General features: G+C 37.4%; 1 protein-coding gene and 1 long non-coding RNA gene across 2 annotated transcripts in view; both read right to left on the bottom strand.

Moving 5' to 3' along the window:
- The window catches only part of LOC148674650 (chloride intracellular channel protein 5-like), a 45,379-nt gene extending 41,068 nt beyond the window's left edge, over nucleotides 1–4,311 (bottom strand). The window contains exon 1 of the mRNA XM_088624966.1: nucleotides 3,378–4,311. Coding sequence (XP_088481092.1) covers nucleotides 3,378–4,109 — 732 coding nt within the window. The 5' untranslated portion in view covers nucleotides 4,110–4,311. The remainder of the gene's footprint in view (nucleotides 1–3,377) is intronic.
- Nucleotides 4,312–12,748: 8,437 nt separating this feature from the next.
- Nucleotides 12,749–16,775, bottom strand: LOC148674649 (uncharacterized). Its single transcript, XR_015935362.1, has 2 exons — nucleotides 13,820–16,775; nucleotides 12,749–13,147 (listed from the first exon to the last, which is right to left on the bottom strand). It is a non-coding gene; the product is annotated as an uncharacterized LOC148674649 (long non-coding RNA).
- Nucleotides 16,776–18,490: the final 1,715 nt, after the last annotated feature.

The following is an 18,490-nucleotide window of genomic DNA, read 5'->3' as shown; positions in this document are numbered from 1 at the left end:
CATTTTGTAAACTGAAAGAAACCACGTTGACTGACAGACCTGTGGCAGAATTTCACCATTTGTAAGAAGGCTTTTTAATGATTTTAAATTATAAAGTACATTTCTTGCAGTGCTTGCAATGTCATTGGAGTTAATCTAAATTCAATATTAAATTCACTACACCATAAAAGGACCTCAAAACCTTTTTTTCAGGCAGAAATGATGTGTTCATAATTCAGTGGTGCTTGCCAGGTAAAGTAATAATCTATAAACTAGGACAGAGGGCCATTTATTGCAAGACATTTTATACATGTTTGAAATTTAAGTCTGACATTTCAACATCAAAATATGACAATACTTTGTATTTTGTTAAAACAGATTAAAAAACTAATGACACAACTCAAGACACACAGACAGACAGTATGCAAATACAGGAGTGTTTCTATAAATAAGGGAACAACAGCGTCCATGGTTATGCAAATATAGTTGCAGGTTTAACAAAGAAGGCCATGGTGCACACTGTGCACACACTTTTCCAAATGGTCTTCAAACAGGTGAGGCTTGAACTCTTACACCAATGCATAAATCCGTTGTAGATTAATTGTGTGCTAAGCTCCTGGAGCCTAGACTTTCCCATTTATTGCAAATTGACTAAAACTCTTTTGTTCAGTAATAAATTGCCATCACCAGAGGGCATCTCATAGACATTGATACTGGGTCCAGTGTCACATGAGGCTCTTGCATTTTCTCTCCCATAATGATGATCTGAACCTACATCCCTGTTTCATCGTGATCTGCACAAAGCAACAGAACGCACCACCCGTGTGTATTGGAAAATAACTGTGAGTTGCTTCAGTACTCTATGCAGACATTCCAGCGCTCTAACAACACATGTAGTGCACTGTGCCCTAAGAAACACAGAGTTTATCTGCATTGACTGCAGGTTTTGTGCATCTGTCTTTCCTAATCATTCTCTCAATGCAGCAAACATTATGTCCATTCACTGTAGGTGTCACTTGTATAACAGGGCTAAGTGGCACTAAGCATATTACAGAAATGGCATCACCCCCTAGACACCTTAAGGGTGCAGAATTCATCTGAGCATGATCAAATCAAAGCAAGGGAAGAGCAGACCTGAACTCTTCACACCTCAACACTCAGAATGTCGAAAAGCTCGGCATCATGTCCAACATATTGTGTTTCTGTGAGATGACATGGAGACCGTACAAGCTGTTGATGAATTTACGCTTGTGTCTATCCTTTGCACACTAAGCATGCTGTGTACCTCATTTGCAGGAGGCCAGACAACTTTAAACATGCTTGGCATTACCACAGGAAGTTATGTGCTCAAGTAATTTTATGATAAAGAAGACTGTGTTACAATGCTCCACCTATCCCATTCCTTTCAGGTAACCACATTTTTTGGTCATGCACTACCTTGTAAACTTATTTATGGAACAGCACTCATTCTATAACTTCCAAGTATACATACAGTACTGCACATATCCACTTTATTTATTTCTGTTCTGATAACATTACTCAAAGATAGATTAGCAAGTAAGACATTATAACTACATGTTAGTAGTTCAAGTACTGTAGGTAGCTGCGTCAGCATGCGTAGGGTGCTATGGAACAAATAAAGATTTATTCCATGCTTAAAAGAGAAGAAAGGAAACACAATGTTTCGGCTGTGGAGCCTTCTTCGAGCTGTGTTCCGTTATAACTAAATGTTTACCCTTTATTCCTCCATACTATATATTTAAGATCCAAAAAAGTGTGTTGATGCAATCCCAATTAACATCAGAATAGAAAATTGCACACTTACAGTAATTTCATACCAAAAAATGTGTGATTTCACTCCATGTTCATACGTTTGCCAAAACACCAATGGCTTCTGTCTTTTGGATTCAAATTCTAACCAAACTTAGACCCTGCAGTGTGACAGTATGAACTGTAGGTTAATCTTTTCACTTGGATATGTAACTTTAGCTCTCTGATCAGAACCTTGTTTAATGTTTGTTTTGTGTGAGGTAGGACATGGGACTAAACATTATTTTGTTTAAAATTGTTACCCTCAGAATTGTACTTTTGTTGCCAAATAAGAAATTATTTGATGGTTTGTGGTTTTCATAGCTTTCAGCCCATTTTCACACACACAATTAGTTTAGAATTAGAGTATATAATACCTTCACCACAGGAGTCCAGAAATATTTTTTTAAATAATGCATGTCAGTATATCACTATTGTAACACTAAGGTTAAGTAAAGGGAGAATTGATCAATAAACATTTTATTTTTATGATAAGAAAATTCCTGGTAGGTTTTTTTAAAATCCTCCCAGAGCCCAATCCAAGAAATATTAGAAAAAATACTTTTGTTCAGGAATTAGTTTTCAATGCACTTTGGAGGTCCTTCTTTGAATTTCATATTCATTTAAAACTATGGCATTATGCAAAAGCATTGCAAATATGCTTAGTTTGACTGGAAATTCATAAATATAGTGTAACATCCCTTACACACAGCTCAGCATATTGGTTATTTTTACGTAACAGTAAAAAACTGAGTTGTTTCACAACAAATGCTCTATATGAGAAGCATGATCTCTGGTTATCTTCAAATATTCCACTTCCTAGAAAAGCATTGTTTAAATTTATATCTTCTGTTTTCTGTTTTATGATTCTCACATACTACTTTACTTTATGCATACATGAGGCTCCGTCATGCTGGGTGTGCAAAATGAATTAGACAAAATATTATTTAGAGCAGATATGAAGCCTATCACTTATTTTATTACTACTTTCCCCATCATTACATTGTCCTTGATAACCCTAACTGCTTCACAAGGTAACTGGATGTGTTTTTTTAATTCTGGATGTCTTTTTAAGACATTGAAAACTGACGTCTTGGATATACCTGTAGAGACATTCTGATTACATACAATACAAATATGTTTGCACTATACACTAAAATAATATGGTGCCTTAGTCATCTCAACTAATCAGTTAACACTGTACCTGATATAAAGTGAATATATTCACTAACGCATTAAGTTATTAAGTGTAGTAAACATTGTCTGCAAAATTTACAAACTAATCAAAAAATAATCCATGTTTACTGAAGACTCATTGATCCTAGTAAATACCAGGTAAGATTCCCAGTGAATTAACTGGGGTACGAGTGTGAACATCATTTCTCAATTACAGATATCTATAAGAGATATCACTGTCAATAAGGCGCAGATATATTATACTACAGTATATGTGCTGCATAAACAAAATTGCTACAACAGTTGTTCTTCATTCTGTATAGAAAAAAAACTAAAGGAAGAAAAGGGTTATCCTTGTAGTCTGAGACACACAGTAGACTGATACGTTTCCAAATTTATCGAAGCGTCCTTACCTTCACAAAGAGCGAGATCTCCGCTTGATCGGGGTCCGCTTTGTGTGTCTCCCCAATATTATTGTTGTCAAAAATTTGATGGTTGTTGAAATCGACTTCGTCGGTCCCGGCGGTCTTTGTTGGCAATCGGTAAGCCATAAGCATCCCGTCATCAACGTTGTCCTCTTCCACCTCTGTGGGACTCGCCATTTCTTCTTCACCCAGGTTATGTTCCACGGGTTCACTTTGTTGGGAAGAGCTTGAGCTTCCAGAACGGGCTCTTTCTCCGTTCAGATTTGTCTGAAAAGCGGATGGCTCTTTCTCATTTTCACTATGCTGAGACGAAGACTCGTAGTCTTCATTCATGACTCTCACTGAAGACTGAAACCCTTCCTTCTCGTCGTCGCCCTGATGGGAAGAAGACGAGGATGAGTCGTCGCATTCCTTCTCACTTCCCTGGATTAACGGAGGCTTGTTCTCATCCGGAGTTTGTCGAGTGTCCATGTATTCCGGGGAACCGGTGGACAAAGGAGACGCAGGATCCATCTCTGGCAATGACTCGTAGGTTTGGTCCGCAAGGCAGGAGCTTACATCCTTCACGTCTGTTGGACGTTCATACACAGCACCTTGGTTGTCATTTTTGTTTTCATTTATATTCTCATATTTAGGAGTTTCGTATTGGTCATCCGGAGTCTCATAGTCGTTTTCAGTTTGAATTGTTTCATAAATGTTGTCACGGCTGTTTTTATCCATGCTTGTTAGTTTTGATTTGGTTCTGTGCTTTCAGGATAAGACGTGCTAACAGGTGCCTGCAAGCTACTCTGAAGAAATTCACCAGTCTATAGCACTATGCTCCGACTTGCCTTTTTTCACAATAGCCTGTTGCTGTAGATCTGGGTGCGCATGAGCGATTTCTAACAATATCTTACAGAGAGCAGGTACTTTGATCAGTAGTCCGGTCTACGCGCAATAAAAACAGACCTGTACTTTAAAGTGTGATTGGGATGTTACAACAGTAATAAGCTTATTTTGCCCCTACTGGCAATTCAGAAAATATCGTTTATAATATCTTTTATTTAAAATATCCTTAAAGAATGTTTTGCATATAGGAGTAGAAGTAGACCACTCAATGTTTTTTTTAAACTTATTTTAACGTATTAGGAGATGGATTTCCTTTTAGTTTGGTAAATCGGGCTGTGTAACAAGGCTGTTTACTTGTCTAAAAACAAACTGTTTTACCATAATACTGCAGTTAGCTTTGTAAACACTGGATTTGTGTTTTAAAATATGGTTACATATAAAAAAAGACAGTGGCAATATACTGTACAGTATATCACATAAAGTTACTGAAATAGCACCAGTAAACAAATAACACTGATATTATTACGGAATTAATATGTAGACAACAAAACCTACATGTAACTAAAATATGTATATTATAGATAATATTTATACGCACAGTACATCCATAAATATAGCTCCGAACAAAAGTTGACACTCAGCTGTAGTTGTACAGTATATATCTAACTGTTAATTTCATCTTCATCATCATCATCAACGTGAAGGGTTCATCATTTATACTTTGTGCCAATATGAACATTGATGATTCATTAAATCTCAGGCTAGTCTGTTTTTCTTCATTTACATTTTAACTTCCGTTTTAAATTCTTTAAAATTAACAAATACAAATGACTATATTTTAAGTGATCTAATCAGCTATTTTGAAGGTACCAGAGTAAAAACAGTGCATTCATTATCATGTTTCTGACACATTCTCTGGAAGTCTGTGCATTTACCTGCTTCTGGTAACACATTTAATGGCTACATTCTGGACCACATTTAATGGCTACAGTATGAAGCTAATATCAGCTTTATAATTCCTCAGAAGCTTCCAATTTTATTTATTTTAGTGCTGAAATGTTATTGTTCATTTAAAGGAAATCCAAAACTGTAATGACATTTTATTAAAGAAGCCAGGGTATTGTTTTCAATAATATGGCTTGGTAGTTTGTTCCATACATCCACAGGCCTTTGTGTAAAGAAATGCCTCCTGTCACTTGATTTTAAATACTCTTCAACATAGTTAACACAGCTGTTGTCTGGTTTGTGTTTCACTTAGGAAGGGAATGTGTCTTATCTGCTTTAGGTTGAAAGGATGAACCTTAGTACTAAATTGTGCTTGTTCAAGCAAATCTCAGTTTACAGCCCTCTATAATAATGGTTATCACCACCACTAGTATGGAGGGATTATTTTATGTCAACCACTTTAGACTTCTCATGGTAAGCCATCGATTTAAATTATTATACATTAAAATATCCCAGATTTCTCATCCCTTTATTATCCCTTTGTTCCTATAACTCAGTCTTTAGTTAAGGCCAAGCAGATTTAATATTCTATTAAAATATAAATATTATATATATATTCTATAAATAAATAAGCACAGACACATTTTGTTTAAATGTATACTGTGTACACCTTAAAAATATGGAAAAATAGAAAAATCTCTTATCCTACCAAATACAGGTAAAATGCATTTATTGGATCTCTTTTTTTCTCCTGTTTAGCTTGCATAAATTAAGAATAATCAGTGTGTGGCAGCACATTTAATAAATGCTTCTCATGTTAAATACAAAGCTGTTTCCTTGTGAAAGATAACCAGATGCTATTTGAGCAAGAACACATGACCCAGTCTGCCAACATACATTTTATTGTCCTTTGCTCAGCAAATAAAGGAAGCAAAGTGCTGCTAGCACTGATAGGACCTGCAAAGCAATCAGCCACACTAAATTTGTCAGAACTTGTTCATTTATAGACAGCGTGCTTGCAGAATGTTAGGAGAGCTGAATTCCGACTACAGTGTTTTGTGGAACATCCATTAAAGAAGACTGAAGGCCTTTGTAGGAATTCTTTAGAAGTCAGATATTTTTCAAGCTATCCATCATTAAGCTCTTCTCTGTTCACTCTGGGACACAAATTCTGTCCACTTTTTCCAGAAAATGTACCATGCCCTCAATCCAAATTTCTAAATATCTGAAGTGGAGCTTTTGTGTCCAGAACTTGAAAAAATGTTAGCAACAGGTGATTTAAATTCCTTTCAATGAGGCAGGCAAAAGTTAAAAAATTAATTCTCAGCCACTGTATCCTTTCATTATTTTCATCCTGTTGGGGTTCTTTTAAAGTCAGGCATGTGGACAACAATACAAAGAAAATTGTCTGCTTTAATAAAAATGTCCCATATCAAACCACAAGTAACAATACATTCTTAGGTCTAAACTAAAAAAGTGTTGCAGTATTTTAGAAGTCGTGTAATTTGTCTTGCTGGTGTGTAAACATACTGTAATAGTGCATATATTGAAACAATACGTCCTGTTGGCTCAATGTTTTGCATATAATGGATGTGTGTGTTTTTTTAAATTCACAGAATTCTGTAATGTAATGTTTTTTGTTAGTTATCTAGTAACCCTTTTATTCATTTTGTAACTTTTCAGTTACATGTTTTAATAGACAATACTTTCCAAAACAGCTTATATAAAAGTAATTGAGAGGATAACAGTATTGTCATTAGATGGTCATATCCTTTTTTTCCCCCTCTGCTCTACACTTATTGTTACACTGTATTAAATATTACACTGTATTGTTTTCATATGTGCATTTTTATAGCACAGCATTGTCACCTCATATAATATCACATTCATGTCATAGCAAATTCTCTGCTTACTGTTTTTATCTTCATCTTATTATATACAACCTGTGTATTAATGCAAGAGATTCAAATTACTTTGACTTCTGGGAGAAACTGGTTTGGGGCTGTCCAGGACCAGTTATTTTAGCAGACTGAGCTGTATTTATTTGTGCTCTCTAAAAAGTAGTTTGGTTCCTAACATTTTGATTTTCAGTTTCTTCCTATGTCTCCCTGTCATGTGTGTCTCACACTGTCTTCCTCTGATCATGCTATTTATCCAACAACATGTGTTGTCATCAGAAGTTCTGTGAGTGAGTTTGGTATGCACTATGTACTGTAATTTGATTGGAATTGTATCTCTTAGTCTACATCACTGCTGGGACCTTACAGGTCATTATTGTTTAGAGGTTTTATTACCTGGTTTTGTGTGTTCAGCTTTTTTAGACAACCTACCCTTCTTTTTAATCTCTACAAAATTGTTGATTGTTTTATAGAAAAACGTCTCTTTAAAAAAATAACAATTATTTGCATGAGAAAAGGAGTGGATTGTACAGTCCTGAAAGCAAAAACTCCAAACATTTATTATTCTTTCTATATTATTTTAATAACAGGTATCAAATTCCAGCACCACTCTTAACTCACTGGTATATTTTAAATAGAAAAACTGCTAATTTTCTTTTCATGTTTTGTGTGTTTTTAACAATGTTTCCTGTTAATATGAATGTAATTAAACTCTTCACAGGAAATTGGAGCAAGAATGAGAAAGTTTATAAATAAACCACAGTAAATGTGGCAAATAACTTTTATGCGGATTCCCAAATAGCTTAAGCACAGAAACAGACAACCTGAAATTAACAGAAAAATGACACAACCTAATCAATTTACTCTGATCTGCTTTGTGAAAATGGCCCTTAAGGTGTTCTCCTAGACTATAACCATTACAGCCCTGTTTATCCACAAACTACCACATACTGTAGTATAAAAGTCAGTGTAAAAGTGTACACTTGTAAAAGTATAGTGTAAATGTCAGTAAGAAACTACAGTATAACAGTAGAGTGTTTTTCAAAAGGCAAAGTTAAGGTCATATTGTATAACAACCCCTTTCTAGTTCAGAAGCAATGCAACGTAGACTATAGAGTTTTCTAGTCTATTTAATGCTATTTTTACATTTTGGAGTTATAATGAATCAGCAGTGATGACTGCATTTCAAACCACAATTAAACTACCAAGTACTTGTGTACGCCCTCCAATTCGCATCACAGAAGATGGTGTTTCAATGTATGATTAGCGCTGTATTACCGTCATTGTCTGCCATTGAGAAAGATGCAACAAAACTTCTGGTGATGCGAAAGTGGCCTATTACATTGTAAACATGCTTTAGGCCAAGCATTTTTTGCTACTAAATTAATAGTAAATAATTTAATAAAACCGACTAATACAAGGCAACATGTTTTTAGCTACTGTAGTTTTAAGTATGTAAAAAAAAGAGCAACCTGCTAACCAAATAAAATATAGTCATAATAATTCATATTGTTAGGCGATCATGTTTCTCATTTGCTTACAGCAACTAATGAGCAGGAAGGGACGCTTTCACATCACAGTTTGCGTGACCTCTCTCTCTTGCCTGAGGCGGGACTAGAAATTTCTGCCTGCAGAAAACATGGCAAACATACAGTACTTTCAAAAAGCTCACAATTTTACACTTAATGCAAAATTTGTCCAATTTTGCAATACCGTCAATTAATTTATTTTGTTACCGACATTAACCGGTCTGAGACATTGGGACCACAGTTTGCCTTTAAGTCCCTATTGAAGGATTAACAGTACATCTAGTGTAACCTATCAAACAAAAAACTGGAATTATAGTTTTACTTGAGTATCTAAAGTTAAGCCCAATATCATTTTATGTAGCTCATAATTATGTAATTCATTCATTGAAAGAGGAAGAACCCTCTTTTTCTCACAAATTCAGTGAGAAAGAAAAATCTCAGTTTATTTCATATTTTCTTTACTGCAAAGATCTGAATAATTTATTTTGAAATCTTGCATTAATGAGGGAAAGTCTTTTGGTCACATCTTTAAGATTAGCTCCATTGAATTAAAAATTAAAGTATGTGCTATGCTTGCTCTTCAGTCTAAAATATAAGGTTCTCAAAAATGCTCCATTTCTTTCAGCAAAACCAACTGGTCAGTTTTTTTTTATTTGAAGCTTGCTTTCAGGCCATCCGTAACACTTTTTTTTAACAAAATCGATTTTTTCTTTATATCATTTTCATTCCTAAATATGAAGCTACTTCTGAACCTTAGACTACTAGGTTGCTGTTTCAATCAGTAAAATGTCCTTACCTTTGACCTCTGTTTCATGATAACATACTTCTTCAAATATCATTGTACCGTCATCTTTTGAACAAATGTACTTTTACATATTGCTTAATCTGTATCCAGGTCCTTGATAAAGAGCATAAACTAAAGCTGGATATAAATTGCAAAGTGATTTGATCAGTTTAGATCACCAAATAGATGTTTCTTATCTTCCTTAATTGATACTGGACAAGTGTAAGATAAGACTTAAAGAGTAAGATGGAAAATCTCATCTAGCAATGCTGAACAAATTCCATTACATTTCTCATACCTGTTGGTTTGAAACATATTAATCCCTTCTATGGCAGTACCAAGACAATTTCCCAGCATTTTCAAATGTCATTAGTGTTGTGAGAAACGTAAGCCCCATTAAATAGAACTGACAATCTTCTGCTAGCAGTTGTTGGAAAAAATTCACCAGTTGCTTTATGACACAGCTCATCAGTCATAGTCCCTAATCAACAATATGCTTCAACAATACGCAAAATAAAAACTAATAATCAGAGGACAATTGGCAATTCTCATATTGTCAGTTGTCAGATATCAGATCAATGTAATAACTAACTCTATAATCTCTTCTATTAGCCTCAGGCCTATACTATCATGCACAAGTTATCAGACCCTTTCAGTGATGTCCCAATTTATTGATTTAAAAATGATGTACAGTAAACACAGTTTTCAGTGAATTAACAAGAATACTCAAACTAAGCACTTATATAGATTAAAAAAGTTAAATGAGTAATCAAAACGGGTGACATTGTGGCGCAGTGGTCAGTATTGCTGCTTTGCAGCCCTGGGGCCCTGGGTTCAATTCCAGACCTGGGGTGCTATCTGTGTAGAGTTTGTACTGTGTGTTCTCCCTTGTTCATGTGAGTTTCCTCTAGGTGTTCTTGTTTCCTCCCATAGTTCAAAAACATACTGCTAGGTTAATTGGCTTCTGGGAACACTGTTCCTGGTGTGACTGTATACTGTATCTATATGTGTTTGGGTCTGTCTGCCCTGCAATGGACTAGTGTACTGTCAAGAGTTTACCCTGCCTTGCTTCTGTTGCTTGTCAGGACAGGCTCTGATTCTGATATTGTTTTTATAAGTATTTTTTCCTTCTGATATTGCAAACCTGATACTGCAAAACAATTAGGTAAATTGTTGCACTATTTGTGTACAAGAAGAGTGGTTCACATGATTTCAGAATTACTTCACGTGTCCTTGTCAGGAATTCTGAGAGGGGTGAGAAGTTGGATACCTGTGCGATGCAAATGTAAATGTAAATCCAAGATTCCAAATCAAAGTCATTAGGCAAGAGCGAAGTCAAAAGTAGGAGAACCAGGTCGGGTCGAGAATAGTAGAGCACAAAAGAGAAAGCTATGGAAGACTTCTCAATAGTGAGCGTAGGTAAGCCAGTGAAGAATGTTTAAATATTGGAGAGAGAGACGTGGTTGGATAATTAGTTCCTGGATGAGAGTGTGTGGAATTTAGTACGCGTGGGAATGCCAGGGCGTTTACGGGAGAAGGTACAAGTCGTGACAGTCCTGGTAAGGTCCCTCAGTGATGCAGTGAATTTCAAGCTGATTCATAAGTGAAGACCAGGGAAATTACAAAAAAACTAATTACAGATAAAGCTATAGAAAGGCACAGATCAAATTAAGGTATTAAAAAATTCAGTGACACTGAATATACGTTTGAGCATGGTGATGTTGATCGTTAAGAATCACCTACCACCCAGACGCTGCTAAGACCAGGCTATCACTCCATACTGAACAGCTAGACAAAGAGGAATCTGGTTAGGAATGCCACTCCGAGGCTAGAACTAAGTTTGAAAAAGTTATAGTGTTCAATGGCTGAGAAGGAAGAAAATGTCAATGAGTCAACAATATCCTTGTCACTCTACATTGGTCTATATGTCAAAGTAACAAACCCATCTCTCATCTTGCGTGGGGCTTGCTGCAAAGCAATTTAATTAAAGGTTTAAACACACAGAAAAAGGTTTTGTGGTCAGACAAGACAAAACTGGCCTAAATACTGTGTTTTCATCGTTACTGCCAAGCATGATGGGAATAGCATTATGCTATGGGGCTATTGTTCATCAGCGGGGGCTGGAAAGGTTTGTCAAAGTGGATGTGGATGAAAGTGGATGGAGCAAAATAAAACCAAATCTTAGGAAAAACCTGCTTCAGTCTGTAAGACCTAGAACCGGGACAGCAACCCTAAATTCTGAACACTAGAACAGACCAGAGTCAAAGCTCTGATTGTGTTATCCACAGGCAAAATACTTCTCTCCTTCTTAGTGAACAACTGTGGGACAGAGGGATTGAGAAATGGCACCTGAGCCAATTTTACTCTTTCAGCTAAACTGTGCTGGAAAATAAAAAGAACTGTAAACAAAATGATATGAACCAGATTTTAAGGACACGGCATATTTGTAGGTTTGAGAAAATCACATTTTTTGAGCAAACAATAAAAATATGAGCATTCGTTTCTACATCCATTCCATATGAGTTGTTCATCTTTTCAAACTACAGTAAAATGGCAATATTATTTCATTTATATACAGTATCATCCATCAATCTCTTGATTTTGTTCTTTTGGTCATTGACGAAAACTGCAAAACAAGCGGATAGTGCTCTGATTAGAGGGAAGACAAAATGTTGTTTCCTCTTTCCGTAACTAAGTCAACCAAATATTTCTTCTTTGTGTTGCACGTGACAATTTAAATATAATTGCGCAATATACTGTTGCGCAGAAGCAACCAAATACCACAAGATGGTAGCAAAAATTAAAAAGAGCAAGATTGCTATTTTTTCTGGGTTTTAATTGAGTCTCAGCAAAGCTCTGAATTATTTAATTGAATCAATTAATTTAATTTAGAGACGTTAACATTCTTTCCACATCTGTGCTCCTTTAGAGCAGCCCATCAAACCTGCAAGACTATGGCTTTGGCTCTCCAGGATCAGTGTTGGACACTGTATTTGTTCAAAGGAACATAAGAAATATTACAACTGAGAAGAGGCCCATTCAAATCAGTTTCAACAACATTGCTGGATAGCCTGTTTTAGACCCCCTCAACACCCTTACACACTGTGTAAATACACTTCCCTGTAGTGTAGTATATCATCTGATTTCTGTTTCACTATTGGTTTTGAAGACGTCCTTTTATAAAGACTGTATATGGTTCCTAAGCTTAGGAAACTAAGGAAAATATAAGGTAAAAAATTTAAAAGTAAAGAATTAACATGAGCAAATGACTGAAAAAGGTTAATATAGTGTTATGGCCACGGACTGAGATCCGTGCCAGGTCTCGTAGTAGACCCTATGCGATACAGTAAGAGCTGGAGAAAACAGGAGGCGTGGTAAAAGGAAACACACAGGGGTTTAATAGTGCACAAAATAATAGTGACAGTCCGTGAGACAGTGAGCAGGGGAGACAAAGAATAGCATCCAAATCAAAACAGGTCCAAAGGCAGGTCAGGGCACAGTCCGAGAGTCCATCAGCGAGTAATCCATCCTGGGACACGACAAGGTTAAAATCCCCCGGTAAGAGGGAAAACATGAACAAACAAAACATGGAGGTCCAAGGGTGACGGGGCGAGATCCTCCTGACCCCAGGCTCGGGAAGCGGGAGGTGTCGGGGATCAGGCCTATGCCCTCAGGAGATGGACGTAGGGTATCCTGGTGCTAGGCGGGCCTCGCGACATCTTACCCTAATGATGAGCGCCGAGGACTGGAGGAGCTGGTCTTTAAATAATACACCTAAGAGGGTACACCTGGGGAGCTTAGCAACAATCACAGGAACAAGAACAGGAGTAGTGGAGCGCCCTCTAGGGAGGGATGTCAGGCGTGACATATAGATTGTTCTAAAACATGAATGTGTGTATTCTCAACCCAATATATTGACAATTAATAATGAACTATTCAATGTTTTTTTCTTTTGAAATATTCAATTAATGATCTAATGTTTCATGCTTGTGCAATATTAGTGACTATTTGGAGGAACTAAAGCTAATTATGCTACCTAACAATTTGACAAATGATAGAACCCTTCTTACCCACATACTGGATCTCCCAGAAACTCCAGTATACCCACAGAACAACACAAGACATATACTCGATACCTGCTGTATTATTCCAATAGATACTTGCAATTACAAAAAGCGTAGTATCACTATCAAGTTCTAAAAAAATAATAAAAAGGTATCCGCAAGAGACAACTTAACAAAACAATCCAAATTAAAAAGAAAAAAAAGTCCCAAGAAGTGCTCTGTGCGTGTCCTACAGTCCCTTGCAAGGCCACAAAAAAAAATCTTCCAGAGGACACAATTTTCATTTTAACTGAAAAGGACGGAACTATCCTCCCTTTAAAACACCCAACACAGGATTATTTTTTTCACCTTGCTTTCCTCTGCACAAGCAATGAATACTTACTCAGCTCACATTCAGACGTGCTTCCCTCTGCTGGACTGAAGAAAAAAAAGGTCAGTGCAGTACTTCTGTTGCCTCACTGTCATATTCCATTTTCCTGAGAGCGCTGAAGAAATATGTTCCAAGGCACCTCCCTTGCTATGGTAATTGGTAACAGCTCTCACACTCTTTAGATCTCACACTTGACATTGCTAAACCTGGCTTTTGTTGCTCCTGCATCTCTTACATCTCTGTTTATCTCCCCACACAAGCTGGTCTTTTTAGCTTGACGATCCGATTACCTTCTCCAAGCCAGGATAGGAGTCACTTTCTCGCCTCTCCAAAACAGTTAACTCTTCACCCCCAACCTCGCCATGAAAAAAGCTGTCTCCCTGCTCCTAATTTGAGTTCTACTCTTTTCTTTCAGTTCTACTGATTTTGCCAGCCCAAGCTGGAACTCTGGTACAACAGTGCTGGCTTCCTCTCCCCTTTTCCCTGCTGCCTCTCCCTTCCTCCTCTCTCCTTTCCTCAGTCCCTGCTAACTCCACTGTTTTCCTCTCTACCCTTCTTTCTCTCCTTTCCTGGTCGAACGTCCCACCCACAGCTGTAAGAACAGTGTTATTTACGAACCCTGTGCAGGTCTCCAGGCGAGGCCCGGAAGCTGAGATATCCAAGGTGGACAACAAGGTAGAGTGGTCGGCTCTTCCAGGCAGGGTCAAGTCCGGATAAAAGGCACGAAGAGAGGGAAACAAATCCGATAGGGGCGAGACAAGAGCGAGAAATCCAAAACCAAAGAGTTGACGCTGAGGAGTCCAGACGAAGTAGAAAAGGCTTTTAGGAAGAAAGGGCGAGGTGAGCTCAGGAGGTAGAAGAGACCCAGGGTGAAATGAGGGTTTATATAGTGAAGGAAGGGGGTGTGTAAGCGAAATTGGATAATGAGGGGTTAATTGAGGCCAGCTGCAGCCGTAACAACATTTCTCTGAAGCCTATTCCCCAAGGATGTGAGCAACTCGCATCAGACTGCACTGGGGCTTGGAGTCCTCATTCTCAACCCTCACCAACCTCGGTGGCCACACCAGTGACAGTAAGGAAGGAGAGAGGCCTATGCGAATGCTGAGAGCCAGATAGGAATATGGCTAACACAAAACTGAAGCCATGTCGCGTGATTCCAGTAGAGAAGCAGTACCATGTTAAAGTGACTTGATTGTGTCATAATCCTGAGGGCTCTTTGTAACAGGACAGGTCTTGTAAAGGGGTCAAAAACTGCTAATTCAATATACTGTATGTCCTGACTGAGTGCGACGTTTTGCGTCATGTATGACACGTCATATGCTGTTTATTAGGTATTTGTTATTATCCATCCATTTCCTACCCACTGCTTCCAGTTCAGGATCATGGGGAACTGGAGCCTATCTAAACAAGCAAAGCATGCCAGGCAGTGTTAACCGTGGATGGAACTCTAGTCCATCACAGGGAAGACACACAGACACAGATATGCACACACTTACACATAGGGCCAATGTTCCCAGAAGCCAGTTTACTTACAAGTACAGTATGTTATTGATCTGTGGAAGGAAACTAGACCACCTGGAGAAAACCCACACAAATACAGGGAGAAAATAAAGTCTTCATGTAGATTGCACCCCAGTGCTGCAAGGCAGTAATGCTGACCACTATGGAAATAAGAAAAACAACAATATTTTGTTTTGAAATTCTTGAAGTCTACTGCTGTTTTCCAGCCCTGGTCTTGGGGGACCTCTGGGGACCCTTGTGTCTCCAGTGTTTTGTTTCTAATACTGTACGGTGTTCATCACTATTTCTAACTGATGTCATTAATCTTTGTGTTTGCTTCTTTAGACTGTTTGTTTGTTAACCTGTTTCATTCTTACCAGATTCTTCAAATGGGTGACCAGCCATAGTCTTAAAACCCCACAATATTTGTTTTTTACAAGAAAAGAGAATAACCTCACATGCATACAAACCAGTATTTCCTTACTAATAAAAGTATGCTTTACAATATCAATAAAACTGGCAATAATTCACCAGATTTAAATGAACAGTTCCAAAACTAAGCACACACCGATGAAGTCAAGATGGAAAGAAACAATGCAAATCAGACCTACAAACATCACTGTAAAGCACTTTATACAGTGGAGAGCAAGCACAACATATTTTTTAACATTAACACAGTGATCAGGCTTACCCCATCTAGTCCAAATCAGTCTTGTTCTTGCAGCACTACTCAGCTGAAATCTGTTAAACAGACATAGCTTGTCCCAAGAAAATGTAAACCAAAAAAATAAATGTTCTCATTCTGAAGTCTGGATCTGCTGTTCAAGGTAACCTCTCCTCCCGAAGCTGCTTCTTTCATTTGCTTTCAGTCATGTTTTTTAAAATCTTCATGCTGCCCAAATGAAATCAGCACAGCAGACAACAATCTTCACACAGTCTGAATCAATACGCTGTTGCTGAGATGCTAATTGCAGGTGTGTGGAGGTGTCATGTAGGGGAAATCTGAATCTGAGTTATAACAACAGAAAGAACACAAAAGACAAAGGAAAAGAAGAAAGTACACCATGACACTTGCCAATTAGAACAGTCATTGCCATGTCAATATGATTGCAATTTCCATACAGTCATAGCCCTAAGCTTATCTCTGTTACATACAGTATTGTACTTACTGTATCATCTAATATACTGTACATCAATGTAGGCAGATCTGGAACTTGGAAACTGGGACAGGGTTCAAACATAAATGATTTAAAACCTTCAACGAAGTGAAAAACAAATTAAAAACACTCCAAAAATAAAAAAATTAACTTGGTTTATCTGTGAATAAGAACTAATCTGGAGCACCAAACAGAACTACTGCACTGTACAGTACCTCTGTCATACTTCACTGATAAGGTGGTATTCTGTGGTTTTGTATGAGCTTTCTGTCTTTCTCCACTCTTTTACATCACATTCAGTTTAATGTAACTTTGATTTACATTAAAGAGTTAATGTCACAGCCAGGCCAAGAACGGCCACCTCAGGTTCTGACACGCCCGTCGGTATTGATAAGTTAATTAATGGTAACAGTAGCAGAATTAATTCTGAAGCTTATTTTATTTGCAAAATATAGACACATTTAAAACACATTTTGTTTGCTTATATAGAAGAAACTGATCCCATATATATTGGGTGAAGCAACACAATGACCCAAAACATACAACCAATGAACCTAAAGTGTTCATCACAAGAAAAAAAAGTGGAAAATCTCAGATTGGATAGGTCAATTTCAATATTTCAATCCAGTTAAGCAAGTATTTTACGTTAAAGAAAAACAACTTAAAATCAGAACACTCTAAGAAAAGAAAGAGCAAAAACTAGCTGCAACAAAGTATCTCAAATGATTACAGAAAGAGCTTAGTCAGCTCAATTGGTCACCTACAGTATATCATGCAGTTATTGCCTCAAAGGGATACACAACTAAAAAATTGACCTAAAATGGACACTTTAAATCACAAGGTTGAACACAAAGTATCTGTATGTGTCACAAAGTGAAAGAATGCACGGGCAGTAGGGCAGGTACTGCACCAATTAACAAGGATTGAAAGACACTCTGCTCAGACATACTGTACCTGTAACTCAACTACCACACACTAAGGGGTGGCACGTTGAGGTGTGTGGTGGAGCTCAGCCAGTGCAGACCAGTCCTGGGCCAGAGGAGGACTGAAAGGTGTGGAGGAGCATAGACAATGCATCATTAAACCTGTCCAACTGCATATAGTCACTTAGCCCTGAGCTTTAGGTCTGCCCACACCCTAGACAAAAGCACAGTAGACCACAGCACAGACAGAGAGAAGAAATCAGGGGAATGTACACTAGAGTGCATCATTGGAACCAGAAGAGGACTCAGACACCAGAGACTCTATAGAGAGCAGAAGAGGAAGTCTCTAGAATCGTCTTCCTCCCCCTCTACCCCATACTGGGCTACACAGAGTTTCTTCTCTGTGGCACAACAAGGCATGCCAAGACACCAACCGGAGCTGTGATTTTGGAAAACGTCCCAGCTGGTCTTTTCCCCTTTGACATTGGTGTTTGTGTAACTGGGCACAATGGTGTTCAAGTCTTTCTGTAAGTGCATTTAATTTTAAAACTATAATTACATATAATTAAGTGATGATACGTTTTGTGTCATGTTTTTCTGGGCTTTTAGATAGATAATGATATACACTATTGTAAAAAAACAATAAAAAGGGAAATTATAAATAATATTTACTTATAATTATACAATTGTAAAATTCTTTGAGTTGAGTGTTCAGAAAAGTGCTCTGTAAGTGTAACGATTACTTATGATTATAATAATGTGAAACTAGTTCAGGTGGGTAGCTGCGTCAGCATGCGTAGTCTGCAAAGGAACAAGTAATAGGTTTATTCCATGCTGAAAAGAGAAGAGAGAGAACACAACATTTCGGCTGTGAAGCCTTCTTCAGATGTGACACTACTGTGTTGTCTGGTTTGTGGATGCATTGGAAGATATATCTGGAAGATAACAAGAAAATGTTGGGTAGAGGACAGCACCCTTAGAATTGCTAGGTGAAGTTCCTGCATTAAGGGATCACAACTGTAGAGTATACATGCTATTATATACTGTATGCTTTATTTTTTTAAAATTTATCGTTCATATTTATCCCATGATCACAAATACAA

This window comes from Lepisosteus platostomus, chromosome 3 (assembly GCF_059453375.1).
Source record: "Lepisosteus platostomus isolate fLepPlt1 chromosome 3, fLepPlt1.hap1, whole genome shotgun sequence".
NCBI lineage: Eukaryota > Metazoa > Chordata > Actinopteri > Semionotiformes > Lepisosteidae > Lepisosteus > Lepisosteus platostomus.
The sequence above is the reverse complement of the archived record's forward strand: the minus strand, read 5'-3'. Positions and strand labels throughout refer to the sequence as shown.